At 43.1% G+C, this 24,250-nt stretch overlaps 1 protein-coding gene and 1 pseudogene across 1 annotated transcript; one reads left to right on the forward strand and one right to left on the reverse strand.

The window, feature by feature from the left end:
- Positions 1 to 9,120: 9,120 nt before the first annotated feature.
- On the forward strand, positions 9,121 to 9,882 carry LOC121436112 (annotated as a pseudogene).
- Positions 9,883 to 22,689: 12,807 nt separating this feature from the next.
- On the reverse strand, positions 22,690 to 23,625 carry LOC121436117 (vomeronasal type-1 receptor 54-like). The gene has a single exon (XM_041635796.1). It carries the CDS (start codon positions 23,623 to 23,625, stop codon positions 22,690 to 22,692), a length of 936 nt encoding a protein of 311 aa, XP_041491730.1.
- Positions 23,626 to 24,250: the final 625 nt, after the last annotated feature.

Raw genomic sequence — 24,250 nt, forward strand, 5'->3', positions numbered from 1 at the left:
GGCACAGGGGAGCCTGATGAGCCTAATGGGTTCATGGGCAGATGGGATGTATTGGGCTGAAGAGTGCTTGTATTGCTGTTTTGAGTGTACCCCAGACTGGCAGGGAACTGGCTGGGGCTGAGAATAGCCTTGAGCTCCGGGTCCTTCTGCTGCTGCTCAGGAGTGCCAGGATTTCAGACTTGTGTGCTTCCACTGTGGTTTATGGGATGCTGGGGGTTGAACCAAGTCCTTTTCTAACGCTAACAGTACTTTCCCCAAGTGAGCCTTACCCCCAGCCTGGAGCAGTTTTCAGAACATGGCTACTACATTGTTCTACCATTTTCCCATTACAAGGTGTTCTCTGTGTCCTCCTGGCTTACCTCCTGGCCAGCGATGGCTTCCTCAACGACAGGGGAAAGGTAATGGGGCAGGAGTCACAGGTCTCGGTGGCAGAAGGATACATGCCGGAGCCCTGAGTCACCCTAGTGGCTGCTGTGCTGTGTGGAAGCCAGGAATATGTAGAGTCACTGCAAACTACAGTCCCAACTGAGTGCCTGGTGCCATCCGTCCTGATTGCTACACAGGTACGTGAAGGCCCTCCAGATGCCAACAGCCATCCACCAGTCTCCTGGCTTCAGGTTTGCCCCGTTGAGGCATTGTGAACAATTATCACTCTGTGTGACCTCCCCACCCATGGAGCATGCTCTTGTGTTGCTCCTCCTCCTCATCTACAAAGGGTCAGACCCTTTCTGGTCTCTTCCATAACATTTCTCTGGTTTGTCATTTCCAATGCACACCATTGTCATCTTACAGCAAAAGAGTCATTCATGCCACAGATGTCGTCGGGACACTCACGCCCTGGGAGTGTGTGGAAGCTGTGGCAGTAGGGCAGCAGAGCAGGCAAATGCTGAGGGCACCTGCTGGGAAGGGGAAAGAGGAGGAAGAGGTGGAGGAAGACTCCAGATTGAAGAACATTCCGAGGCAGAGGAATGGAGAGAAAGAATACTCTCTGCCTCCTCGAGCAAGTAGCCCGAGGATGACAGAATGGTCAGGCCAGAAGCAACACTGCCCTCGGAGCTGCAGCCTGATAAGTCAGCCCTCTGATGGTCACATCAGTGGGTATAATACAAGGAATGGAATCACGGGGGATTAAATAGCCCCACATCCTCACAGCCAGTAGCAGTGATGGAGCTGAGGTTTGAGCTTGGAGAGCACTTGCTCCAGCCGTGGCTCCTACACTACCCCTTCATTCTTCATTGTGTGTGTACTTTTTTTTAAAAAAAAAAAGACAGAGTTTTGTGTAGTCTATGCCGACCTGAACTCACTGTGTAGCCTGAACTCGCTCTGCTGAGCTGATCCTCCTACCTCTGCCTCCTAAACACTAGGATAGCTTTCATACCTTCCATGGTGGCATAAACTTACAGAAGAAAGACCAAGGCCACCACAACAGAAGAGACTGTTGGGGAGCTGAGATGACTGTGTGTACTATGACAAATTCCTGAGATAAATACACTTATAAGCACAAAGTCTTGTTTAGCCTACAGTTTCCAGTGTTTCAGCCCATGGTACTTGGTTCTACTACCTTTGGTCCTGTGGTAGCTGTGTACATCATGAGGGGCCCACTTAGGAAAGGGGAGTGCTGGGGTTATGGAAGCTGGGACGCAAAGAAGCAGAGAGGGACAGGAAGAGAAAATGTTCCCTGAAAATTTAACTTCCTCCCATTAGATTCTGTGGTGGTTTGAAAGAAAATGGCTCTCAAAGGGAGTAGCATTATTGGAAGATGTGTCTTTGTTGGAGTGGGTATGGCCTTATTGGAGGAAGCGTGTCACTATGGAGGCGGGCTTAAGCTTTGCTCATGTCGCAGGCCATTTCCTGGTCCCTGCATGATGTGGGACTCTCAGCTACTTCTCCAGAACCTTGTCTGCCTGCATGCCACCATACTCCCTGCCATTATGATAATGGACTGGGCCTCTGAACAGTAAGCAAGCTACCCCAATTAAATGTTTTTCATATAAGAGTTGCCATGGTCATGGTGTCTCTTCACAGCAACAGAAACCCTAACTAAGAGAGATACCAACCCTTAAACTACCTCCCAGCAGTTGGGAGGCAGAGGAAGGTGATCTCTGAGTTCAAGGCCAGCCTACTCTACATAGTGAGAACTTGTCTCAAAAAAAAAAAAAAACATAAAAGTTTCTACAACCCCTCAATGGTGTCACAAGCATCAGTCTTTGGGAACGTTTCAGGATCCCAGCTGTGGCATTGTATCTGGGCTGTCAAGAGCGACTGAGGTCTCTATGGGCATGAGTGATCAAATTAGAATATGGGTGGAACATCTCAGTACCTAGGATCAGGGGGGATCCCCAAAGCCCCAATGCCTCCGCCTGATTGACAGATAGCTGGGAAAGGGAGTCAGTAAAACTGGAGCATTCCCCTTGCTCCCCTCTTCCCCTCCCTCTTTGTCGCCCATGTGTTGAATGTAGAATGTGTGTGCGTGATGTGTATGTGAGGTATGAGGTGCACATTGAATATGGTAGAAGGGGTGCCCTGTTCTTCCTCTGTGCATAGCTGGAGAGGGTACCTTCCACTCTCTTTCCATGTGGTAAACTTGTAGCTCACCCTTCAAAACCTGCCCAAGTCTCTCTCTCTACTCACCTGAAAAGCCCGCCTTGATCCATCTGACTTCTGTCCTCAGTTCTTAACTTTTTCTTCATCCCTTTATCGAATATCTCTCATTGATTAAATTTTGCCAGGCTGTTATAGACTCAGAGGGCCAGGTATTCTCTGCAGATCTTTGAATGAGTCAGATACATCTCCCTACCTAGGACCAGGTCTGTATCTGAAGACTCTTCCTTGGGCTTCCACTGCCTCTGGGCTTGTCTTGGGAGAGTCCTTCCCGCCCTAAAGGATGTCCAGGCTCACACCATCTTCTCCCATTAGAGGATACTCTCCTTGTAACAAAGCTCCTTCGACTCTGATTACACAACTTGCATTGGGACTTGTATCAAACCAGGACCATGACTTGCTGAAGAGATCCCACATCTTGGGTGTCGCTAAGCCTGGGATTTGGTCCCAGTTCTACCTCTTATTAACTTCATTATCCGAGACAGCTTTTCATTTGTTTGTTTGTTGGGTGTGCTCTGAAGCTAGTAACTTCCAGGTCACTTATTCTCTACGGGGCTGAGAAGTGGACACTGAATCTGGTCCATTCCAGGTCCAAAGCCACAGGAGATCGACTGCCTTGGGCTGCTGCAGATTGATTGTCTTTTGCCGATGCCTGTTAGCCCAGGATCTCTCTCCCCATCTGTGACCTCTATGGGTCCTGGAAAGATTTGTCTCTATGACCCAGTGGATTGGTTCCCTCTTACATCTTCAGGCAAAACAAGCCTACCTGGGCAGGAGCACACTTGCTTTTGTGCTTTCCGCCACCTGCTGGAGACAGAAGATATGGTCACCTCAATCCATGTAACAGTTGATACTAAGGGGTGCCTTGTCTCTATGGCATAAGAGAGAGAGCCATAGAATAGGACACCCCAAATCCTTCTAATGTAGGCTCACACACGAATACACATTCATGCACATACAATCCCCCCACAAGACACACACCCCCAAAAGGAAAGAAGGAAGAGAAATAAAGGCAAAACATCATAGACCACAGAAAACCTTCCATTACTGAAGTAACTGCAGCTGCTGGGGTCCTGTGCTATGCGGACCACTGATGATGAATGAAGTCGGCTGTTGCTCAGGGAAAACACCGTAAATGTGACAGGGTGGCTCATGGAGAACCTCAGGTAGCAGCAAAGAAGGCCTCTGACGAGATTCGTGCTGACACAGGGTGATGAAAAGCACCCCAGGGCCAACCTGAAGAGCTCCACCAGGACACTTCTCCCCATCACAGTGGCGGGTGTGTGGCATTACCTTGGCCTGCATGCTGGTTTGTTCCCCTTACCTGACATGAGCGTCACCAAGATGGGTGGATATGACACCAAGGTGATGCTCTCAAATGCCTGAGCACCCAGCCCATGGAGAATGACAGCAGGAAGCAGTCAGAAGGAACTGGCCAGAGCCACTGTATGTCATGAGGGACTGAGGCCTTCCTCCTGCAGAGTGCACCCAAGGGTCTGAGCAGGACTATGGCCCTGTCCTTTGTGGGACTGTATAGGTGAGGTGAGTGCCTGCACTTTGTGGCTGTCCAACATGCCACCACACTGTGACCACCTCCGTGTGGACAGCCCCATTGGTATCTGGTGGGAGAACACCGGGCCTCTCTCATGAAGGTGTCTGGCTCTCCCACCCTGGAGCTCTTGCCTTCGTGTCCTGTCTCTCAGATTGGGAGCAGGTGGGACAAGATGATGAGGCCTGCAGACTTCATTCCCACATCTAGAGAGCAGAAACATCTAGAAACCCAGAATCCCCTGACAGTCAGATGCCAGTCATCGTGACAAATTACTTCAGGCCTTTGCCTCATAGAAGGAAGGCTTTATTTAGGTCTTAGAGGTTTTGGTCTGTGGTTGCTTAGCCCTATTGTAAGGCAGTTTACCATGGCAGGAAGCTGTCAGGGAAAAACATGCTCCCCTTGTGAAATTCAGGAAGCAAGAGAGAGACATGAAGGAACTGAGGTCCTTCCTGTTCTCTTCTTCAAGGGCCTGTCCCCAATGACTTGATGTCCTTCCACTGGGTCTTACCTCTTGAAGGTCCAGTTACCTCCCAGGAGCACCACAAACTGGGGTCCAACCCTTCACATGGGCCTTTGGTGACAACTAAGACCCAAAATAGTACCTTCCGTTATGAAATATTACTTAATTAGATGTGTTACATTTGTTTATGCTGCATTTGTTTAATGATGTAAAGATGTGTTGCTGTTTCCCCTTGCCTGCCTAAGGCACCTGATTGGTCTAATAAAGAGCTAAACAGTCAATAGATAGGAAAAGAAGGGTAGGTGAGATTAGTGGAAAGAGAGAATAAAGAGGAGGAGAAACCTAGAACAAGAGAGAAGAGAATGAGGAGAAAGAGGGGGACCCAACCGAGGTTAGAAGCCAGGCAGGAAACTAAGACAGACAGACAGACAGACAGACAGTCAAACGGGCAATTATATGAAGAGAAACAGGTCAATTAAAGAAAAAAACTAGCAAGAAAAGAGCATAAGCCTAGGTCAAGCATTGATAACTAATAATAAGTCTCCATGTCATGATTTAGGAGCTCGTTGTCCGCCCCCCCCCAACACACACACACACACACACACACACACACACACACACACACACTCACAAAAGCCTCCTACAGCCTTTCATCTGGTCAAAGGAGAAAACAACCTCCACCTCTGCTCTGTGAAACCATGACATTGCTGTCAGAGAGAGCAACCTGCTGCAATTCACAGTGAACTCCTTGCAGGGGGGACAAAAGTGATTTGGGGACAGTTTCTCCTCATACAGGTGGCATCAGAGAATGAGAAAAAGGAGAACAGACACTCAGTGCCCTCTTGGTCCTGATCTCTGCAACTCAGAAAGGCAGCCTGGCACGCTGGTAGTGTGTCTGCTTCTCCCCCAAGTGCTGTGTTTTTTTGGCAAAGAAATGCTCAAATCCCCGAGTGAGACTTTAAAGTATACTTGTTTTCAGACAGACACAAACCCAACACACCCTCCCAGGGCTTCCATGTGTGAATCTGTGCGCATGGTTGTGAGCTAAACCCACTCCAGAGTCTGCAGCTCTTGGGAAGAAAGCAGATGACAGCCTGCATGTTATACTCTGTCGCCCATGCTGTGGAGGAGGAGGCTTGGAGAGCTGATTCCCATCAGCACTCGAGGCTGCGCAGGGCCAGGATTGAGCTGCCATTTGTCTTGAATAGGCCAACACTGCTATCAGCCACTTCAAAGCTGGGTTTTGTAGCATTGGCCGCACTTCTTTCTGCTGATTTGAGAGTAGCACAAGATACCATAACGACTAATTTCCATCGTCAACTCGACTGCATCTGGGATTAACGAAAATGCAAGGCACTGGGCACTCCTGTGAGGGATTTTTCTTGATCAAGTTATTTAGACCAAGTACAAGTGACACCTTCTGGTGACATAATCAGATAAAGGACATGGAAGGAAGAAATGTTTTTTGTTTGTTTGTTTTGCCTACTTGCCCTCACTCTCACAGACAAACCCATCCATCCTGTTGCTCTAGTACTCCTACACCAATATTAGATTCAAGTTCTTTGAGATTATAACAGACTGAAGACCAGCAACTCTTCAGGAATCCTCTAGAATTCCAGTGTCAGAGAGAGATTGCTGAGATATCCAGCCTCGTGGCTGAACATCTAGCAGATTCTTAGCCTGTCAGTTTTGAGACAGCCAGTTGAGGAGGCAGGGCTTCCTCCCAGGGTATTGTGGGATTAAGGAAGCAGTAGGTAATCAGTGTTTTGTGCCCAGTGAGTGCTCCTTCAATAAGCCAGGGAGGTCTCTCTTTATGTACTCTCACCAAAGGATCCTCTGCAGGAAGCTATGTTCCGGGCCCATGGTAGACTTCAAGCTGATGTCTCTAAACAAATGAGTGTGACTGTTGTCATTGTAGATACGCTGTAGTGAGAAAATACTGGTTACTGTGATGATAGAGCTGCTCTCTGGCTTTTGGCTGGAAGCTGCATTTCCCATCATTCTTTAGATGTTAAAGTAACCATAATGGTTCTTATCTTTGAGAAGTCTGTGGAAGACATAATTCTTGGGTTACCCTCATTCCCCTGTTCTTGTGAGCTTTGTGAGTGGGATGATGAGCTGGAAGTAGGAAGACTGTGGTCCACAATGGCCTGGTGAGCACCATGGCAGTCCACACTGCCCACATTGGGATTAGTTCTTCCAGGGGGAAGGAAAATCTCCCAGTGTTGGTTTTGCCCATCTGTCTGTTTCCTAGTGAAAGGACATGAAACATTGGTGTTTGGTTCTTAGTCCTTGGGCTCTGGAAAAATCTAAGCACAGCGGACTTGTCTCACTAACCCCTCCTCAGATTCCTGGGGCTGGGATAGAAGCTCCACAGATGCCCAGCCCTCGCCTGAGTCCTGTCCAGGCTGCTCTAGCCCCTCAGAAGGCTCACATGCAGAGAGTCTCTCCTCTAGGTGCCAGTGCCCAAGCTCAGGATCCCTCACTTCCCGTGACTCTCCTGAGCACTGTCTCTAGATCCGGCGAATGTTGCTCGGAATCTCCACGCTGCTCTGATTTGCCACGGGCAGCTGGACAGGGAGCAGGCACTGCACTTCCCGTCTATGAAGCAGAGTTGTACAACTAAGAGAGACCAAAAGAACTCAGATAGGGAAAGCCAAGGTCAGGACGGTGACAGTGCCTTCAGATACGCCAGGACCAGGATGATATGAGAGAGGCAGACAGAGAGAGAACAGGCAAGAAGAGGGGCGAGAGAGGGAACTGACTGATGAGTACTTTTAAAGTGTCTCATAGCCAAGAGTGGAAAAGCTCTTGGGGGGAGGTGATGACGTAACTGCCCCAGTGGAGCAGGCAGGCTGATGCCAATGGGGGAACTAACACTTTTCCCTTCAGAGATGTAACACTTGAACTGGGGAAACCTTTTGTGCTGGAGCAGGGTTGTAACACTTCTGTTGGGGAAGCCTCTTCCTTCAGAGCTAGCTGCAACACTTACACACCTCTCCTTGTGTGAACTTCTGCTGTGCGGTTTACTTCTTTAAACTGCCGACCTCCCATATGACACTAGGTGGCGCCAGAATGTGCGTACTTAAGGCTTTGGCTGAGGCTCCCTTGCAGGTTGGCCTGCTGGTCCACTGGCTTGGTTACAGGAACTTTTAGAAAGTCCCGACATTAATTTTATAAGCAGCCTATACTTTTAGTGCGGCTGTCAGTGAACACTGTGAAATTAACTTTCCAGGTATGACAACAGAGGAATCATCAAAAGATTCAGTCCCCAGCATGCTTCAGTACAACAGATCCAACCATACAGTTTCTCTCAGAAACCTGGTGAGGGTCTGAATTCGATTCTGGCTTTCCTAAGGCTACTGTTGCTGGAATGTTTCGAGAACTCTCCTGAGATCCAAGGTGTTTTGTTCCTTCCAAAGACTCTTAACATAATTCAGTCAGAATTTCTCTACCAAAACTCCATTATTTTCTATACAAGCTACTATTATGTAAAAATCAGATACTCTGTTCTTGTTTCTCAGTAAAATTTATTTTAAGTCAAACGTGTGAGGTTATATTTTCTCTCCATTCTTAGTTATATTCTTCGTATGTGTGTGTGTATGTACGCACACATGTACGTGCATGTGTGTACATGTGTAAAATCCCCATGCTTCACAAACTGGAAATGAATACTCATCATTACCAGATGGGTAGGCTTGGTGGCTGGAGCACCAGGTTAGCCCATCACATTGTTGCTGGAGCACCAGGCTAGCCCATCACATTGTTGCTGGAGCACCAGGTTAGCCCATCACATTGTTGCTGGAGCACCAGGTTAGCTCATCACATTGTTGCTGGAGCACCAGGCTAGCCCATGACATTGTTGCTGGAGCACCAGGTTAGCCCATCACATTGTTGCTGGAGCACCAGGTTAGCCCATCACGTTGTTGCTGGAGCACCAGGTTAGCTCATCACATTGTTGCTGGAGCACCAGGCTAGCCCATGACATTGTTGCTGGAGCACCAGGTTAGCCCCATCACATTGCACTGGTTGCCTGGAAGCAGAGAGGGTGAATGTACCTGTGCTTGCTCTCAACTGCTCTCTTCTCTGTTCTGCAGATCCGGATCCCTTGCCTACAGGATGGTGGCAGCCGTAGATGGAGGGTTCTCTTAGCTCAATTAATGAATTAAGATAAACTCCCACAGACAAGCTCACAGATCTAGACTCACTGAGACCCAACCCTACATGATTCTAGAGTGTGTCAAGTTGACAAAACTAACCTCCACTCTTTGTCAGGTTGACATAAAAACATATCACTTAAAGATATCACCGTTGGGCCCTTTCCCCTAAATCTCATATTTATCTAATAAATTATACTCCGACTTTCAAAGTCCCCATGGGCCTTAAAAATTTCACTTTAAAAGTCCAAAGTAGGGGCCTGCTTCCGGTAGTCTTGGCGGAGGCTGCTGCTCAGATAGTGTGGTATCGGTGGTGGAGTTTGCTGAGCATTTTCTAGACCCCAGTAGGCATGGCGGTGGCATTTCGCAAGGCAGCTAAGTCTCGGCAGCGGGAACATTGAGAACGAAGCCAGCCTGGCTTTCGAAAATATCTGGGTTTGCTGGAGAAGAAGAAAGATTACAAACTTCGTGCAAATGACTATCATAAAAAGCAAGACTTCCTCAGAGCTCTCCGGAAGAAGGCTCTGGAAAAGAATCCAGATGAATTCTACTATAAAATGACTCGGGATAAGCTCCAGGACGGAGTTCATGTTATCAAGAAGACCAAGAAAGAAGTGACACCGGAGCAGCTAAAGCTGATGAGAACTCAGGACATCAAATATATAGAGATGAAAAGGGTCGCAGAAGCCAAGAAAATCGAAAGACTGAAATCAGAGCTCCACCTGCTGGATTTCCAGGGGAAGCAACAGAACAAGCACGTGTTCTTTTTTGACACCAAAAAGGAAGTTGAACGGTTTGATATTGCAACTCACTTGCAAAAGGCCCCAGAACTGGTAGACAGGGTCTTCAATAGACCCAGGATAGAGACCTTGCAGAAGGAGAAAGTGAAAGGCCTCACACCTCAGACTCGGCTCAAGAGGATAGCTAAAGAAAGACAAAGGCAGTATGATTGCTTGGCGCAGCGAATTGACTGGGAGAAGAAGCTGTTCGTGGTTGCACAGAAAATTCAAACCTGCAAAGATCTTATGGATAAAAATAAGAAGGTGAAGGTGAAGAAAGAAACAGTGAACTCCCCTGCTATTTACAGATTCCAGACTCGCCGAAAACATTGATACGTTAAAAATAAGTCTCATCATTCTGCATTGAAAAGAACTTTTTCCCCTTTTGCAATAATTTCAGATTTGACTAGTTCAGATGCCTTGGTTTTCTTTTTTGTAATCATGACTTATTGTTAACCTGTTATTTGATATCTGTGAGAACATTAAAGCCCCTTCCCCAATAAAAAAAAAAGTCCAAAGTCTCTTTCAGAGAAAAAAAATCAAGTTACATACTTGCAACATATATTGACACAAACTAAATATTCCATTTCACAACAGAAGGATCAGAACATAATCACAATAAGCCCAAAACAAAATCCAGTAGGATAAACACCAAATCCATACAACTCTATGTCCAGCATCAGTAGTTCATGGTGTAATAGGCTGGACTCCAAAGGCTTGAATATCCCCACTCTTCCATCTCTGCCTCCTGTAAACACAGATTCTCTCTTTGTTTTGAGCTGGTTCTGCTCCACACCCACATTTGTCCTTGGTAGATGTCCTGGCATTGCCAGTATTTGAGGGTCTCTGCTACTGAAGACAGATGCTAAAAAGAAATCCCATACTAGCTCAAAATTGAGTATAATAAAGGGTTATTTATTTAGGGGTAGACTCACAGATCACAGTCCTCTGCTCAAACGGGGAATAGCAACCAAATCTTGCAGCCAGAAGAGAGAGCGAAGGCGCGCTTTACATCGTCATTGATAGAATAATAGGCAATGTCTAAGTGGGCGGGTAACTTAAAGGCTACTGGCTGTAGGACTTCCTACAGCACCTCCCCTTTTTGTTTAAATAAGAGAGTTCTAAACCTAATACAAAATTATGTGCAATAAGAACAAACATCAGGTATAAAAATTAGAATTACACCCAGCATAAACAATATCAAGCAAGAAACATGTGATAAATGTTTCAATAATTATCCTATCCTGAGGAGTCTAAGTCTTGTATTATAAATAACTTGGCCAAGTCATGAGAGGAAAATAACTACAACTATCTAGTCTTCAACCCCATGGAAGACCCGAGAAGAGAAATAATATTACTTGAGTAAGCAGGAAGTGCAATTAAGCAACTTCTAAAATGTGCAACAAATGACAGAGACAACTGGCTACCTAGGCAATTATCCAAAGTCTCATTTGCAACATTGGAGCAACCAATTTTGGCTAAGGCCTAGAGTAACTGACAGACCATTTTCAGAGGCAGAAAAAAATTTCAAAACTGTCTTACCCTGTCTTGGCGAGATTTGACAGTCTTTTTTCTTACATCCTGCTAGTCCTGTTCGGACATCGTGCATTTTGTCAGTGGTTGATGCATGGGCTGTTCCTTACCCAAAGGCCAGTTTTGCCAAGAAGAAAACAAGCTCCAAGTGGAGTGTCTTTGATGCTCAACATTCTTTTGGGAATAGATCAGTGCTGCCAGGAGCAATCATGTCTCATATCAACAGAACCCTAACTTATTTAAATGCCATATTCTACAGCTCTTTGAAGTGGTTGAAGATTACCTATCTATGTAGAATTCAATCTCTATGTATCTAAAGAACCTGATTAGTCTAACTATAAGTATGACAAAAATGGATGACTATTGACCTATACTTCTTAATACCTTAAAGACTAAGACTTCATATTAGAATATTAAACAATCTTTAAACAACAGTGCAGCAAATGAGGACAATGACCTCAAAATGTAAACAATGTATAGGTATCTTGATCAGAGGTAGAAATTATACTGCAATATGATAAATATATCCTAAAAGTGTATCAATATACAAAATATCTTAAGCAGAAGAAGAAACATGCATGCATACAATTTGACAAAATGATTTTGCCTAGGTATACAAATATTGTAGATAAAAATAGGAACATATTCAATATAATTTAATTTTGTATCAATATACAAGAATCTAAACCAATGTAAATTGCCTATAAATAATAGCTTACAAGTATTCACTCTATTACTCACTATTATTATGAGTATGAGTAAGCTCACACTAATCTATTATCCTATCCAATTTCCCTTTTTTTTTCAAAGAGATCCCAGAGCCTACATAATTTCCCCTCAATCCCAACACTATAACAATTATAATCAACCCCTAAATGATGTCTCTAACCCTAAGGACAAACTTTGTTGGGAGAGGGGACATGGTCTTCTAAAATTACTTCCAGCTATCATGGGGGCCATGCTCTTTCTATGGGATCTTGTGAAAGTAAAATGATGGTTAAGTTCCAAGATTGCTGCCTGGTATAATTGCAAATAGTCTCTGATTATTTGGTAGGGTTTTTTTTGAGGTTCCTATTTCGAGTTCTGGCCAGAACTTTGTAAAAAAAGTGTACTATTTCAACTAACCAAGATGGAACCATCTTGAGCAGCTGGTATCCAAACAGGTCTTATAGTGTAGCACTATCAGCATCATGATGCCATATCAACCAGGTGGGCATTGTTGTTGTGGGGCCCCATCTTCTTCCTGGAAACTTCAAAGATTACTTCAGGAATTAGATGCCAAGATTCTGAAGTAATGTACTCACATCTGCACCCATGTCTATTAAACCCACAATTACAATGCCATTTATATGCACTCTTAGCTTTGGTCTTTGATCATTTATAGAAGTCTGCTAGAATATACATTTCCTATTTTATATTGGAAATTTTGATTCATCCTCCATGTTTATTCCATCATTCAGAACTATATGGTTTTTACAGAAGGCTCTAGATTTTTTAATTTTCCTGGAGAGACATGTCCTCCACAGTGACTAGGAATGACTGGACCACTTTTAACTTGGAGGCCTGCGAGGGGCCCCTCCAAGGAATTTCCCAATGGTATCAGGTTGCCGTGTCTGTCTTTTGTTGATCTGCATTTATTGGTCCAGTGTCGGCCTTTACCACACCTTCTACATAATCCAGGTTAATACCTTTTATTTTTGCCATTACCAGAGGAGACATTATTTCTAGGAATTACTTGTCTACTATCCCTTCTTAGATGACCTATTCTACCACAATTAAAACATTTGGCATTTTGATGTCTCCTCATACCTTTGTAAATTACTTCTCCTACCCAAGCTTCAGGATTATAGTAAAATGTCTCAATGTTCACTGTATGCACGATCCATTCACCCTATTGGTGATGATCTAATCTCTAAAGGCCCAAGTATCTTTTTGCATTCTAAGTTGGTATTTTCAGCCAGAGAGTCAATAAATACCCGTCCAACATCTGTGTCTGTTACTCCTATTTGTACAGCCTTAGTTAATCCTTGTAAAAAGTCACTAAAGTGTTCTCTCTGCCCCTGTTTAACCCTGGTATATGATTCAATTTGTTTTCCTAGTTCTTGAATCCTGTCCCAAGCATTTAAGGCTGCTTTGTGACATAGGGACAAGATGTGTTCATCATAAAGAGCTTGAGCCTGTGGGTCAGCATAAGTGCCCTCACAAAGAATTTGATCTTGGGAAGTTTCATGTCCTTTTGCATTTCCCTGTTGTTCTAAAATTTTTGCCTCTTCCTTGAAACAACATTTAAACATCAGTTAAGGCCTGTCATCCAGGACTGCTGAAACTAACTGAAGCCAGTCATGTGGGGTGCCCTTAATGCTAGAAGTCCAAGTCTTTACCATCTCCCTAACAAATGCAGAATGCAAGCCATAAGTTACTACTGCTTGCTTAAGTTCTTTTAGATCATTCATTCCTACAGGTATCCATTTACCTTCTTTGAATCCTTTTGTGCCTTTAGAATTTGTTGCTTTGCCAGAGTAGATTACATGGTAGGAAGCTAAAACCCTGTGTAAGTCATCTCTGACAGCTATTGGTGATGTTGAATTCTGTCCCTGCACAGGGAATGACACCACCTACAGTGGTGGGTGTCCCACCTCTATTAATACAATCCATATAGACACCTACAGATGTGCTCACAGGCAACCTGAGTGGAGAAGTCCTTCATTGAGACCCTTCCCAGGTGATTCTAGGCAGTGTTGAGTTGACAATTCAAACAACCATCAACTGCTGTATAGAAAGGTTACTGATTTCTGTCTGTTAATTTTGTATCCTGCTGTTTTGTTGAAAGCATTGATCAGATAGATGAGTTTTTCCCTCAGATTGTTTGGCTGATAACCCTTCTTTCTTTAGTGATGGGTTAAGTCACTACATTGGGTGTGAGTGAAGAGATGATTCTTATTTCCTTATTTTAGAGAAAATTCTTTCATATTTTCTTTACTTAATATATCATTGGATGGAAGCTAACCATACATTGATTTTTCTTATTTTGAAGTGTGTCTGACCTATTCCTGCTTTCTTCAAGCTTTTATTGTGAAGAGAAACTGAATGTTTTCAAAGGCCTTTTTCTGCATCTTGTTTAGGTATTCATGTAATTTCTGTCCTTAAATCTCCTTGTATGCTGTGCTGCATTTATGGATTTGCCTGTATTGACTTTCTCTTCTATCCCTGGAATGAAATCATATTAATCATAATAAAATCATCTTCATGATTATACACTCATTTTATGTATTCCTGAATTTTGTTTATAAGAATTTTATTGAGAATTTTTCTAATTTTTAATTGGTTTGTATATTTTTTGTTGTGATGGTTTCTTTTGTATATTTATATGGTTTTGGTGTCAGTGTGATGCTGCCTTTGCATAATGTGCCTGGTGGTGTCCTCTCCTCCATGATGTGAAAGGGTCCGATGAGCACTGAGATGGCTCTTCTTATACAGTGGGTGAGTTCAGCAGCAAATGCATCTGCCCATGGCTTTTCTCTGCTCCATTCCACTGCCTGTGGTTGACAGCGACTGCTCCAGTCCACTGCCTGTGGTTGGCGATGACTGTTCCAGTCCACTGCCTGTGGTTGACAGCGACTGCTCCAGTCCACTGCCTGTGGTTGACAGCGACTGCTCCAGTCCACTGCCTGTGGTTGACAGCGACTGCTCCAGTCCACTGCCTGTGGTTGACAGTGACTGCTCCAGTCCACTGCCTGTGGTTGATGACTGCTCCAGTCCACTGCCTGTGGTTGACAGCGACTGCTCCAGTCCACTGCCTGTGGTTGACAGCGACTGCTCCAGTCCACTGCCTGTGGTTGATGACTGCTCCAGTCCACTGCCTGTGGTTGACAGTGACTGCTCCAGTCCACTGCCTGTGGTTGATGACTGCTCCAGTCCACTGCCTGTGGTTGACAGCGACTGCTCCAGTCCACTGCCTGTGGTTGATGACTGCTCCAGTCCACTGCCTGTGGTTGACAGCGACTGCTCCAGTCCACTGCCTGTGGTTGACAGCGACTGCTCCAGTCCACTGCCTGTGGTTGACGACTGCTCCAGTCCACTGCCTGTGGTTGACGACTGCTCCAGTCCACTGCCTGTGGTTGATGACTGCTCCAGTCCACTGCCTGTGGTTGACAGCGACTGCTCCAGTCCACTGCCTGTGGTTGACAGCGACTGCTCCAGTCCACTGCCTGTGGTTGACAGCGACTGCTCCAGTCCACTGCCTGTGGTTGACAGCGACTGCTCCAGTCCACTGCCTGTGGTTGGCGATGACTGCTCCAATCCTATTGCCTGTGGGTATTTTTAAGTTGTTCCTATTAACTTTGGTAATTTGCCTGTGTCTAGAAATTTCTCTATTTCTGCTAGATTTTCCCGTTTTGAAAATATAAACCTTAATAGTATTCCCTAAGAGTCCTTTGGATTTCATTGCAATCTGTTGTAACACCCCCTTTTCATTTCTAATTTTATTAATATTAATCTTCTCTTTCCTTTGAGTAAGTTATTTATGGTTTTGTCAAACTTGCTCCTTTTGTAGAAACTTTTCTTTCAAAATGTGTATAGGTGGTTTGCCTGCCTGTCTGGAAACCACTTGTGTGTAGTGCCTGTAGAGGCCATAAGAGAACATCAGATTCCCCGAGACTGGCATTCCAGTAGGCTGCCTACTACCCTGTGGTTTGAAACCTCATTCCTCTACAAGAGCAACCAGTGCTCTTAACCTCTGAGTCACCTCTCAAGCTCCCACAACCCTACTATGGGTTGACCTATGTATTGCTCTTTATAGTCTCCATTTCTTTAATTTGTGTACAAGACTTCAATATACCCTGTCATCTGCTATTTTGAGTTTAGTTTCTTCTTGTTTTTCTGAGACATTGGGGGAGGTATATCATTGTATTATTTATTTATGAGCTCTCTGCTTGTTAAAGATTAAGTACTCAAAGCCATGAACTTTCTTCTCTGAGGTACTTTTGCTCTACGCACTTCAAAAACCCTGCTAAGTTGTGCTTCATTTTCATTTGAATCTAGAAACTTTAGAATTACTCTGTGGTGTCTTCCATGGCCCACTCTTCACTTAGGGTATACTGGTCAGTCCCCAAGCACTTGTGTAGTTTCTGTTACCAGAGGTTCCTAGTTTTATTCCATTATGATCCAATAATACACAAGAGATTATTTCAGTTTCTTTATTCTTTTCAAGATGACACTTGATAGAGTGTGATCTATTCTACAGTAGGTCCATGTGATGCTGAAAAGTGCTTGGATGGAATGCCCCCTTTACACCGAGTCCAGATCATCTGTGATGTAGTATTTCCTGACTGATTTAAATTTGAATGATCAATCAAAATATGAGAGGGTCTTTAAGTTCTCCTCTATGGTTACATTAGGATCTACCTTTGACACTCATTATGGAATTGGAGCCCTAACATTCACTGCTACACATTTACAATTGTTATATCTCCCTGGTGAATTAGTCACCATGTTAATATGTAATGGCTTCTAGTTTTGAAGTCTGTTTTATCAGATATCAGAATGGCTACACCAGCTTGCTTTCATCTTCTGCTTGCTTGATACATTGACTTCTACCTTTTGATTCTCAGTCCACGATATCTTTTCTAGTCAAGATTTATTACTATTTATGTGTATGTGTGTATATCTGTGTGGAAATATACCCCATTAGTGCAGGTGCCCACGGGAGGCCAAAATGAGTGTTGGATCCCCTGTAGCTAGAGTTACAGGCAGCTGTGAGCCACTTCATGTGGAGTCTGGGAACTGAACTACGATCCTGGGGAAGAGCAGCAACTTCTCCTAACTACTTGGCTAACTTTCTCACCCACATATTAATTGGAGACTAGAGATTCCTGTAGTGTGTGTGTGTGTGTGTGTGTGCATGTGTGTATTCATGTGCATGTGCACACAGATATGGAGGCTAGAGGGCAACCTCAGGTATCATCCTTAGGAACTCTGTTCACTTCCTTTGAACCACTGTCTCTCATTGGCATGGAACTCACTGATTATCTGGGCAGCAACCCTAGGACGGCAGAATACGTTGATTGATTGGTTTCTGCAGAGTCTCACTCTGTGGTTTAGGTTGTCCTAAACTCACTACGTATTCCAAGTCTGAACTTGAACTTTAAGTGATCCTCCTGCATCAGTCTAATTGCCAAAACTATGGCTTGAGCTACCACAACCTAAGAACATTAACTCCTACCTCTCTAGGAAACTCATTTGCTTCAGAGAATCCATGTTGGCATGGGGTCTCACAGTTTATGTTAAATTTAGATTTATAATTTCAGGAAAAAAATAGCACTAAGATTCTTAAGTCTGTTTCTTTTATTGAAGACTAAAACCTTGAGAATCACTCTTTGTAATACAAAATTATGTGTGTTTTAACAAATCGGTAGTCTTGGTGCCTTGTCCCCATCAAAAACAGAACAGTTCATCACCTTGATATTTCTCGACTGCACCTCTCTTGAACAACCCACCTATCCCTGCCCCAACCCTCACATCATTCATCCTTTCTCTGCCCTATAAAGCTCCTCATAAAGAATGTTACATGAGTGAAATAAACCCCAGTTTTTGCAGTCTGTTTCCTTCCACGTGGTGCACGTAAGATGCATTTTGTTTTGTATACATTTGATGTCAACTCCATCCACCTGTGTGTTGCTGTGCGGAGTGCCCTTATTACCATTGACTTTGACTGTGGAGACTCCACCTGCCTGTGTGTTGCTGTGTTGGAGCGCCCTTATTACCCTTGACCATGACTATGGACAGTGCTGTTGGCAACACTTGCAAGTAGGGGAGAGGGTGTGGGCACACGTTTTCAGAGAGTTTTGGTGCAACCTAGACCATTTGTTTATTTATTGTTTATCCAAAGGATCCGTTTTAGAATTACTAGCTACTACATATATAAGAAATTAATTTTCAGCAAGGTGGTAGCAACACACATCTTTAATCCCAGCACTCAGGAGGCAGAGGAAGTTGATTTCCAAGTTTAAGGTCAGCCTTATCTACAGAGTGAGTTCTGGGACAGTCAGAGCTATACAGAGAAACCCAGTATCAAAAAAATATTAAATTGCCACTCAGGTATTCTGGCACAAGCCCATAATTTTAGTACTTAGGAGGTAGAGACAGGAAGATGAGGAGTTCAAGGGCACCATTGATTACACAAGAAGTCTGATGCTAGTGTGGGTCAGTGTGAGCCACTTGAGATACTGTCCAAAAAAAAGTAAGCAAGCCAACAGTGAAGATTCTTGCTGCTGGAGTGACCCCTAAGAGACTGAAAGACCAACTCCCATGACTGGAACCGTGGTCCTGACTGTACCATGAGGAGCAGCCATCTGAGTCTTGGATCCACTGGACCTGAAGATTGATCACCAGAGACACAGACAGTCCCAACTACACCAATCAGAGGAAAAGATGGGTAGACAAGGTAAGAACACACACAACACCACAAAGATCAACATGAGTCCAATAAAAACTCTTGGACCTACAACAGCAAGACTTGAACAACCAAATATAGATGAAGTAGAATAAAAAGACCTAAAAATAACTTTAGAAGAATGTTTGAGTCCCTTAAAGAGGAAATGAAAAATTCCCTCACAAAATGGAGGAAAAGACAAATTAAAAATGGAAGAAATCAACAAATCCCTTAAAGAAAAAGAAAACCAAAAAAAGCAATCAAATATATAAAAAAACTATTCAAGACTTGAAAACTGAAAGAGAGACAATAAAGAAGAAAAACAAACTGAGGGAATTACAGAAACAGAAATTATGAGAAAATGATCAGGAATCACAAATGCAAGCATAAACAGCAGAATACAAGAGATGGAAGACAGAGTCTCAAGCAGTGAAGAAACAATAGAAGAAATAGACTCATCAGTCAAAGAAAACATTAAATCTAGCAAAAACTTAATACAAAATATCCAGGAAACATGGCACACAGTGAAAAGACCAAACCTAAGAATAATAGATATAAAAGAAGGAGAAGTCAAACTCAAAAGCACAGAAAATATATTTAACAAAATCATAGAAGAAAAATTTTTGAACCTAAAGAAAGATATGCCTATGAAGATACAAAAACTTACAGAACACCAAATAGACTGGATAAAAAAGTCCCCTCACCACATAATAATCAAAACACTAAACATACAGAATAAAGAAAAAGCATTAAGAGCTACAAAGTAAAATGTAAGATATAAAGGCAGACCTATCAGAATTAAACCTGACTTTTCAATAGAAACAACGAAAAGCCAGAAGGTTCTAGTCAAGCATTATGCAGACATTAAGAGACATGGATACCAGCCCAGACTACTATACCCAGCAATACTATCAATCACCATAGATGGACAAAACAAGATATTCCACGACAGAACCAGATTCAACCAATACCTAGCTACAAACCCAGCCTGACACAAAGTAGTAGAAGAAAAACTCCAGCCCAAGGAAGTTGGCTACATCAACAAAAACACAGACAATTGGTGATCTCACATCAGCAAATCCCAAAGAAGGGAAAAACACACACAATAACATCACCAACAATGAAAACTAAAGTAACAGGAGCTGGCAATCACCGGTCATTAATATCCCTTAATATAAATGGATTCAACTCACCTATAAAAAGACACAGGCTAACAGATTGGATACAAAAACAGAATCCATTCTTCTGCTGCATACAAGAAACACACCTCAACTTCAATGACAGATATTGCCTCAGAGTTAAGGGTTGGGAAAAAATTCCAATCAAATGGACATAATAAACAAGCTGGTGTAGCTATCCTAATGTCTAACAAAACAGACTTCAAACTAAAATCAGTCAAAAGAGACAAAGTGTCATTTCATATTACTCACAGGAAAATTCCATCAAGAGGAAATCGCAGTACTGAACATTTATGCCCCAAATACCAGAGCACCCTCATATGTAAAAGAAAGAATTCTAAATATTAAATCACACAATAAACCACACACACTAATAACGGGAGACTTCAACACCCCACTTTTACCACTGGACAGGTCAGTCAGACAGAAAAGTAACAGAGAAACAAGGGAACTAATAGATGTTATGACTCAAATGGACTTAACAGACATTCATAGAACATTCCATCCAAACATAAAAGAATATACCTTCTTCTCAGTACCTCATGAAACCTTCTCAAAAATTGACTACATACTAGGCAACAAAGCACACCCAGCAGATACAAAAAAGTGGACTAACCTCATGTGACTTATTGGATCACCATGGTTTAAAATTAGAATTCAACAGCAACACTAATTCCAGAAAGCCCACAAACACATGGAAATTAAACAATGCTCACCTGAATCATCAGTGGGTCAAGGAAGAAATAACGGAAGAAATTAAAGACTTCCTAAAATTCAATGAAAATGACCACACAACATACCCAAATTTATGGGACACAATGAAAGCAGAATTAAGAGGAAAGTTCATAGCACTCAATGCTTACATAAAGGAACTGGAAAGATCCCACACCAGTGAGTTAAAAGAACATTTGAAAACTAGAACAAAAAGAAGCAAACTCACCCAGAAGAACTAGACGGCAGGAAATAATCAAATTGAGACCTGAAATCAACAAAATAGAAACAAAGAAAACAATACAAATAATCAATGAGACAAAGAGTTGGTTCTTTGAGAAAATCAACAAAATAGACAAACTTTTATCCAAATTAAGCAATAGGCATAGAGAGACTATCCAAATTAACAAAATCAGAAATAAAAGGGGGACATAACAACAGACATGGAAGAAATCCAGAGAATCATTAGGTCATATTTCAAAAACCTGTACTCCACAAAATTGGAAAACTTAAAGGAAATGGGCAACTTTCTGGATAAATATCACTTACCAAAATTAAATCAAGAGCAGATAAGCAGATTAAGTAGACCTATAACTGCTAAAGAAGTAGAAACAGTCATCAAAAGTCTCCCAACCAAAAAAAAAAAAAAAGGCCCAGGACCAGATGGTTTCAGCTCAGAATTCTACAAGATTTTCAAAGAAGAACCAATACCAATACTCCTCAAATTGTTCCACACAATAGAAACAAAAAGAACATTCCCAAACTCTTTTTATGGGGCTACAATTACCGTGACACAAACCACATAAAGACATTACTAACAAAGAGAATTACAGACCAATCTCATTCATGACCATTGATGCAAAAATACTAAAGAAAATACTGGCAAATCGAATCCAAGAATACACCAGAAAAATCATCCACCACAATCAAATCAGCTTCATCCCAGAGATGCAGGGATGGTTCAACATAGAAAAATCTATCAATGTAATCCACCATATAAACAAACTGAAAAAAAAATAACCACATGATTATCTCATTAGATGCTAAAAAAGTGTTCAACAAAATCCACCACATCCCTTCATGATAAGGTCTTGGAGAGAGCAGGGATACAAGGAACATACCTAATCATAATAAAGGCAATATACAGCAAGCCAACAGCCAACATCAAACTAAATAGAGAGAAACTCACAACAATCCCACTGAAATCAGAAATGAGACAAGGTTGTCCACTCTCTCTATATCTGTTCAATATAGTTCTTGAGGTTCTAGCTAGGGCAATAACACCACAAAAGGAGATCAAGGGGATTTACGTTTTTACCAACCATCTGTACCACTTCTCCCCCCCCCCACTCATGGCCATCCCCCCTGAGCTGAGAACAACCTTCTACTTTGTCTCTACCTGTGTGAGTCTCTTAGCTCTTCCTGCTCCAAGTAATCCACACAGAATTCACTCTGCATGACTCTTATTCAGTCAGCTTGGTGGCTTCATGCTCATTTGTGTGGTACCATGTGAAGAATCCACTTTCCTTTGAAAGCTGAATAACAACCCAGTGTAGAGAGGCTGCAATTTGTTTAGCCATCCTTAGGATTATGTATTATACATAGACTCTGTGTGTGTGTGTGTGTGTGTGTGTGTGTTTGTCTCTGTATGTGTGTGTTTCTCTCTGTGTCTCTCTGTCTGTCTCAGTCTCTGTTCTGTGTGTATGTGTGGTTTGTATTTTGGTTATATGATTATTATAATAATGTTTGCATACCTAATTTGGTAAATCAGAGATCACATCTGTCAGATATTTTAAATTAGTATGGGTGGCCCAGACCATGACAACATGGCAAGGAAGATTCACTTTCCAATATCTCCCTTGAAGATACCCTGGCGAGTATAATACACTTATATATCCAGCATGTGGCTTTTCTTTTATGTCTGCCAGCCATATATATCAAAGTAAATAGGTTTAACAGCAATAAAAAGTAATAACTCTGGGGGCTGGAAGGAGGGCTCAACAGTTGAGCTTTGGGAGCTCTTCCAGAGATCCTAAGTTCAAATCCCATCAATCACATGGTGGTTCATAGTCATCTATAATGGGATCTGATGCCCTCTTCTGGCACGAAGGCACATGTGTATATAGAGCATCATATACATAAAATAAATAAATCTTAATAATTTATAAAAAATAGAAAAGAATAACACTTTAAAATTTTCACTTTAAAGAAGCGCACATGAGCAATCTCACAGCATAGCTCTGGTGGCAGTGTACCGCCTCATCTTAAGGGAACTCAGGCATGCATCCTTCAGCCATACATGTTTACTGTCCTTGAGCACATGGATTTAAAAGCGTTAATTAAACTTCTTTCAGTGCTGAGGACCAGAAAAGGACTGACTGTGGCATAGCTATGGCCTATGAGAATCAACATGCAATAAATCACAGGATCATCACTTCTGAGTCTTAAGTAGGCAAGGAAGTTGTCCAAGGTATACATCACAACAAAGAAACTCATGAGGTACAGAATGGTCCATGTGGCTCTTTGTTCTGGGCATGCTTTAAGGGAAAGCCTGGTGCTGTGGAGAAGCTGTGACTGCTTCTTGTGTTTATACAGGAAAGTCACCATGTACCCACTGGAGAAGGCCATGAGGCCTACAAAGATGGCGTCTCTGACAACTAAAGATATATAAAATGTGTGCCGGACAAAGGAGCTCACGGGTACAAGAGAGCAAGATTCGGTGAGGTAGATAAGACTAGATGAGGTCAAATTAGGGGTCGCAATCACATATGATAAGAGGGGAAAGCTAATGGACGCATAGACGACACTGAGGAAAAGAAGGCAACCTAGCATGTAGCGTGGAGATTTACACTTGAACTTTGCTAGACAGGAACTTCTGGGACTGAGGGTGATGGCCTGGAGGATGCTGAGCAGGCTAGAGGCACAGAGAGAGAGGCTCCTTAAATACCTGTACAAGAACATAATAAATTTGCATGTGGTGTCACCCCATCTCCTCCGAGGCATAAAAATGTCTGTAGTTAGAAAACTCATGGCTATCAGCATCAGCATGTGGATTAGAGCCAAGAGACCAATGGGCAGGTCAGTGAGTCTGGACCTCTGCCCATGAACGAGCCTGAGGATGTGGAAGAGAACAAGGAAACTGTTGCCTGTGACTCCAATTCCAGCTTCGAAATAAATGGTGTTTCTTACCTTAGTGTTATGGGACAGTTTATTGATTTTATTCATTTTATACCTGAAAGAAGCAGGTAGAAACTGTGCGGGGAGGACAGCGAGAAGATTCCATATCACAAATCCAGCCTTGCTCATCAACTGCAGTCAACGACAGCATCGCTACCTCAGGAAGACTTGTCGATGCTTCACAGTTCAGCCTTATTCCCCTTAACATCGCCTCCCTTCAAACTGTCCGGAAGCCATCACCCCTCTCTGCCATTCCAACACTTATGCCCACCACTGTCTAAGCTTCCTTTCACATTAAAAATTGCCATGTATCATACAAACATTTCTTTTCCTGTCGCTTCATAGTTGAGGTTTCCTGAGGCGAAAGCAACTTGTCTTTCATCTGTATCATCTTGACATCAGGCACACAGAGCACCACAGTTTTGGATGAAGGTCAGTGAGGGTTACAGGAAAGTAGAAATGAGACCCTGGCATGAAACAGTGTCCTAGGGTCAAACAGGCCAGAGCCATTTTATTCCACCTCTCTCTGTCCTGCTCGTTTGCTGCAGACCTAATGCTCTTCGTGTGTGGGAACTGAGTCCCGACTGCGTCACATTCTACCCACAGTCTGCCATTTCCTCTGAGTGTGCCCGTGAGCACTGTGAGGCCGAGCTGTGATCACCTTCTCTAGAAC

This window comes from Microtus oregoni, unplaced genomic scaffold (assembly GCF_018167655.1).
Source record: "Microtus oregoni isolate MIOR12 unplaced genomic scaffold, Mior012 000002F_ref0000024, whole genome shotgun sequence".
Taxonomy (NCBI): domain Eukaryota; kingdom Metazoa; phylum Chordata; class Mammalia; order Rodentia; family Cricetidae; genus Microtus; species Microtus oregoni.

Bases quoted from the DNA above. Each gene is read 5' to 3' on its own strand.
- LOC121436117 (XM_041635796.1), bottom strand. From the start codon at position 23,625: ATGAATAAAATCAATAAACTGTCCCATAACACTAAGGTAAGAAACACC.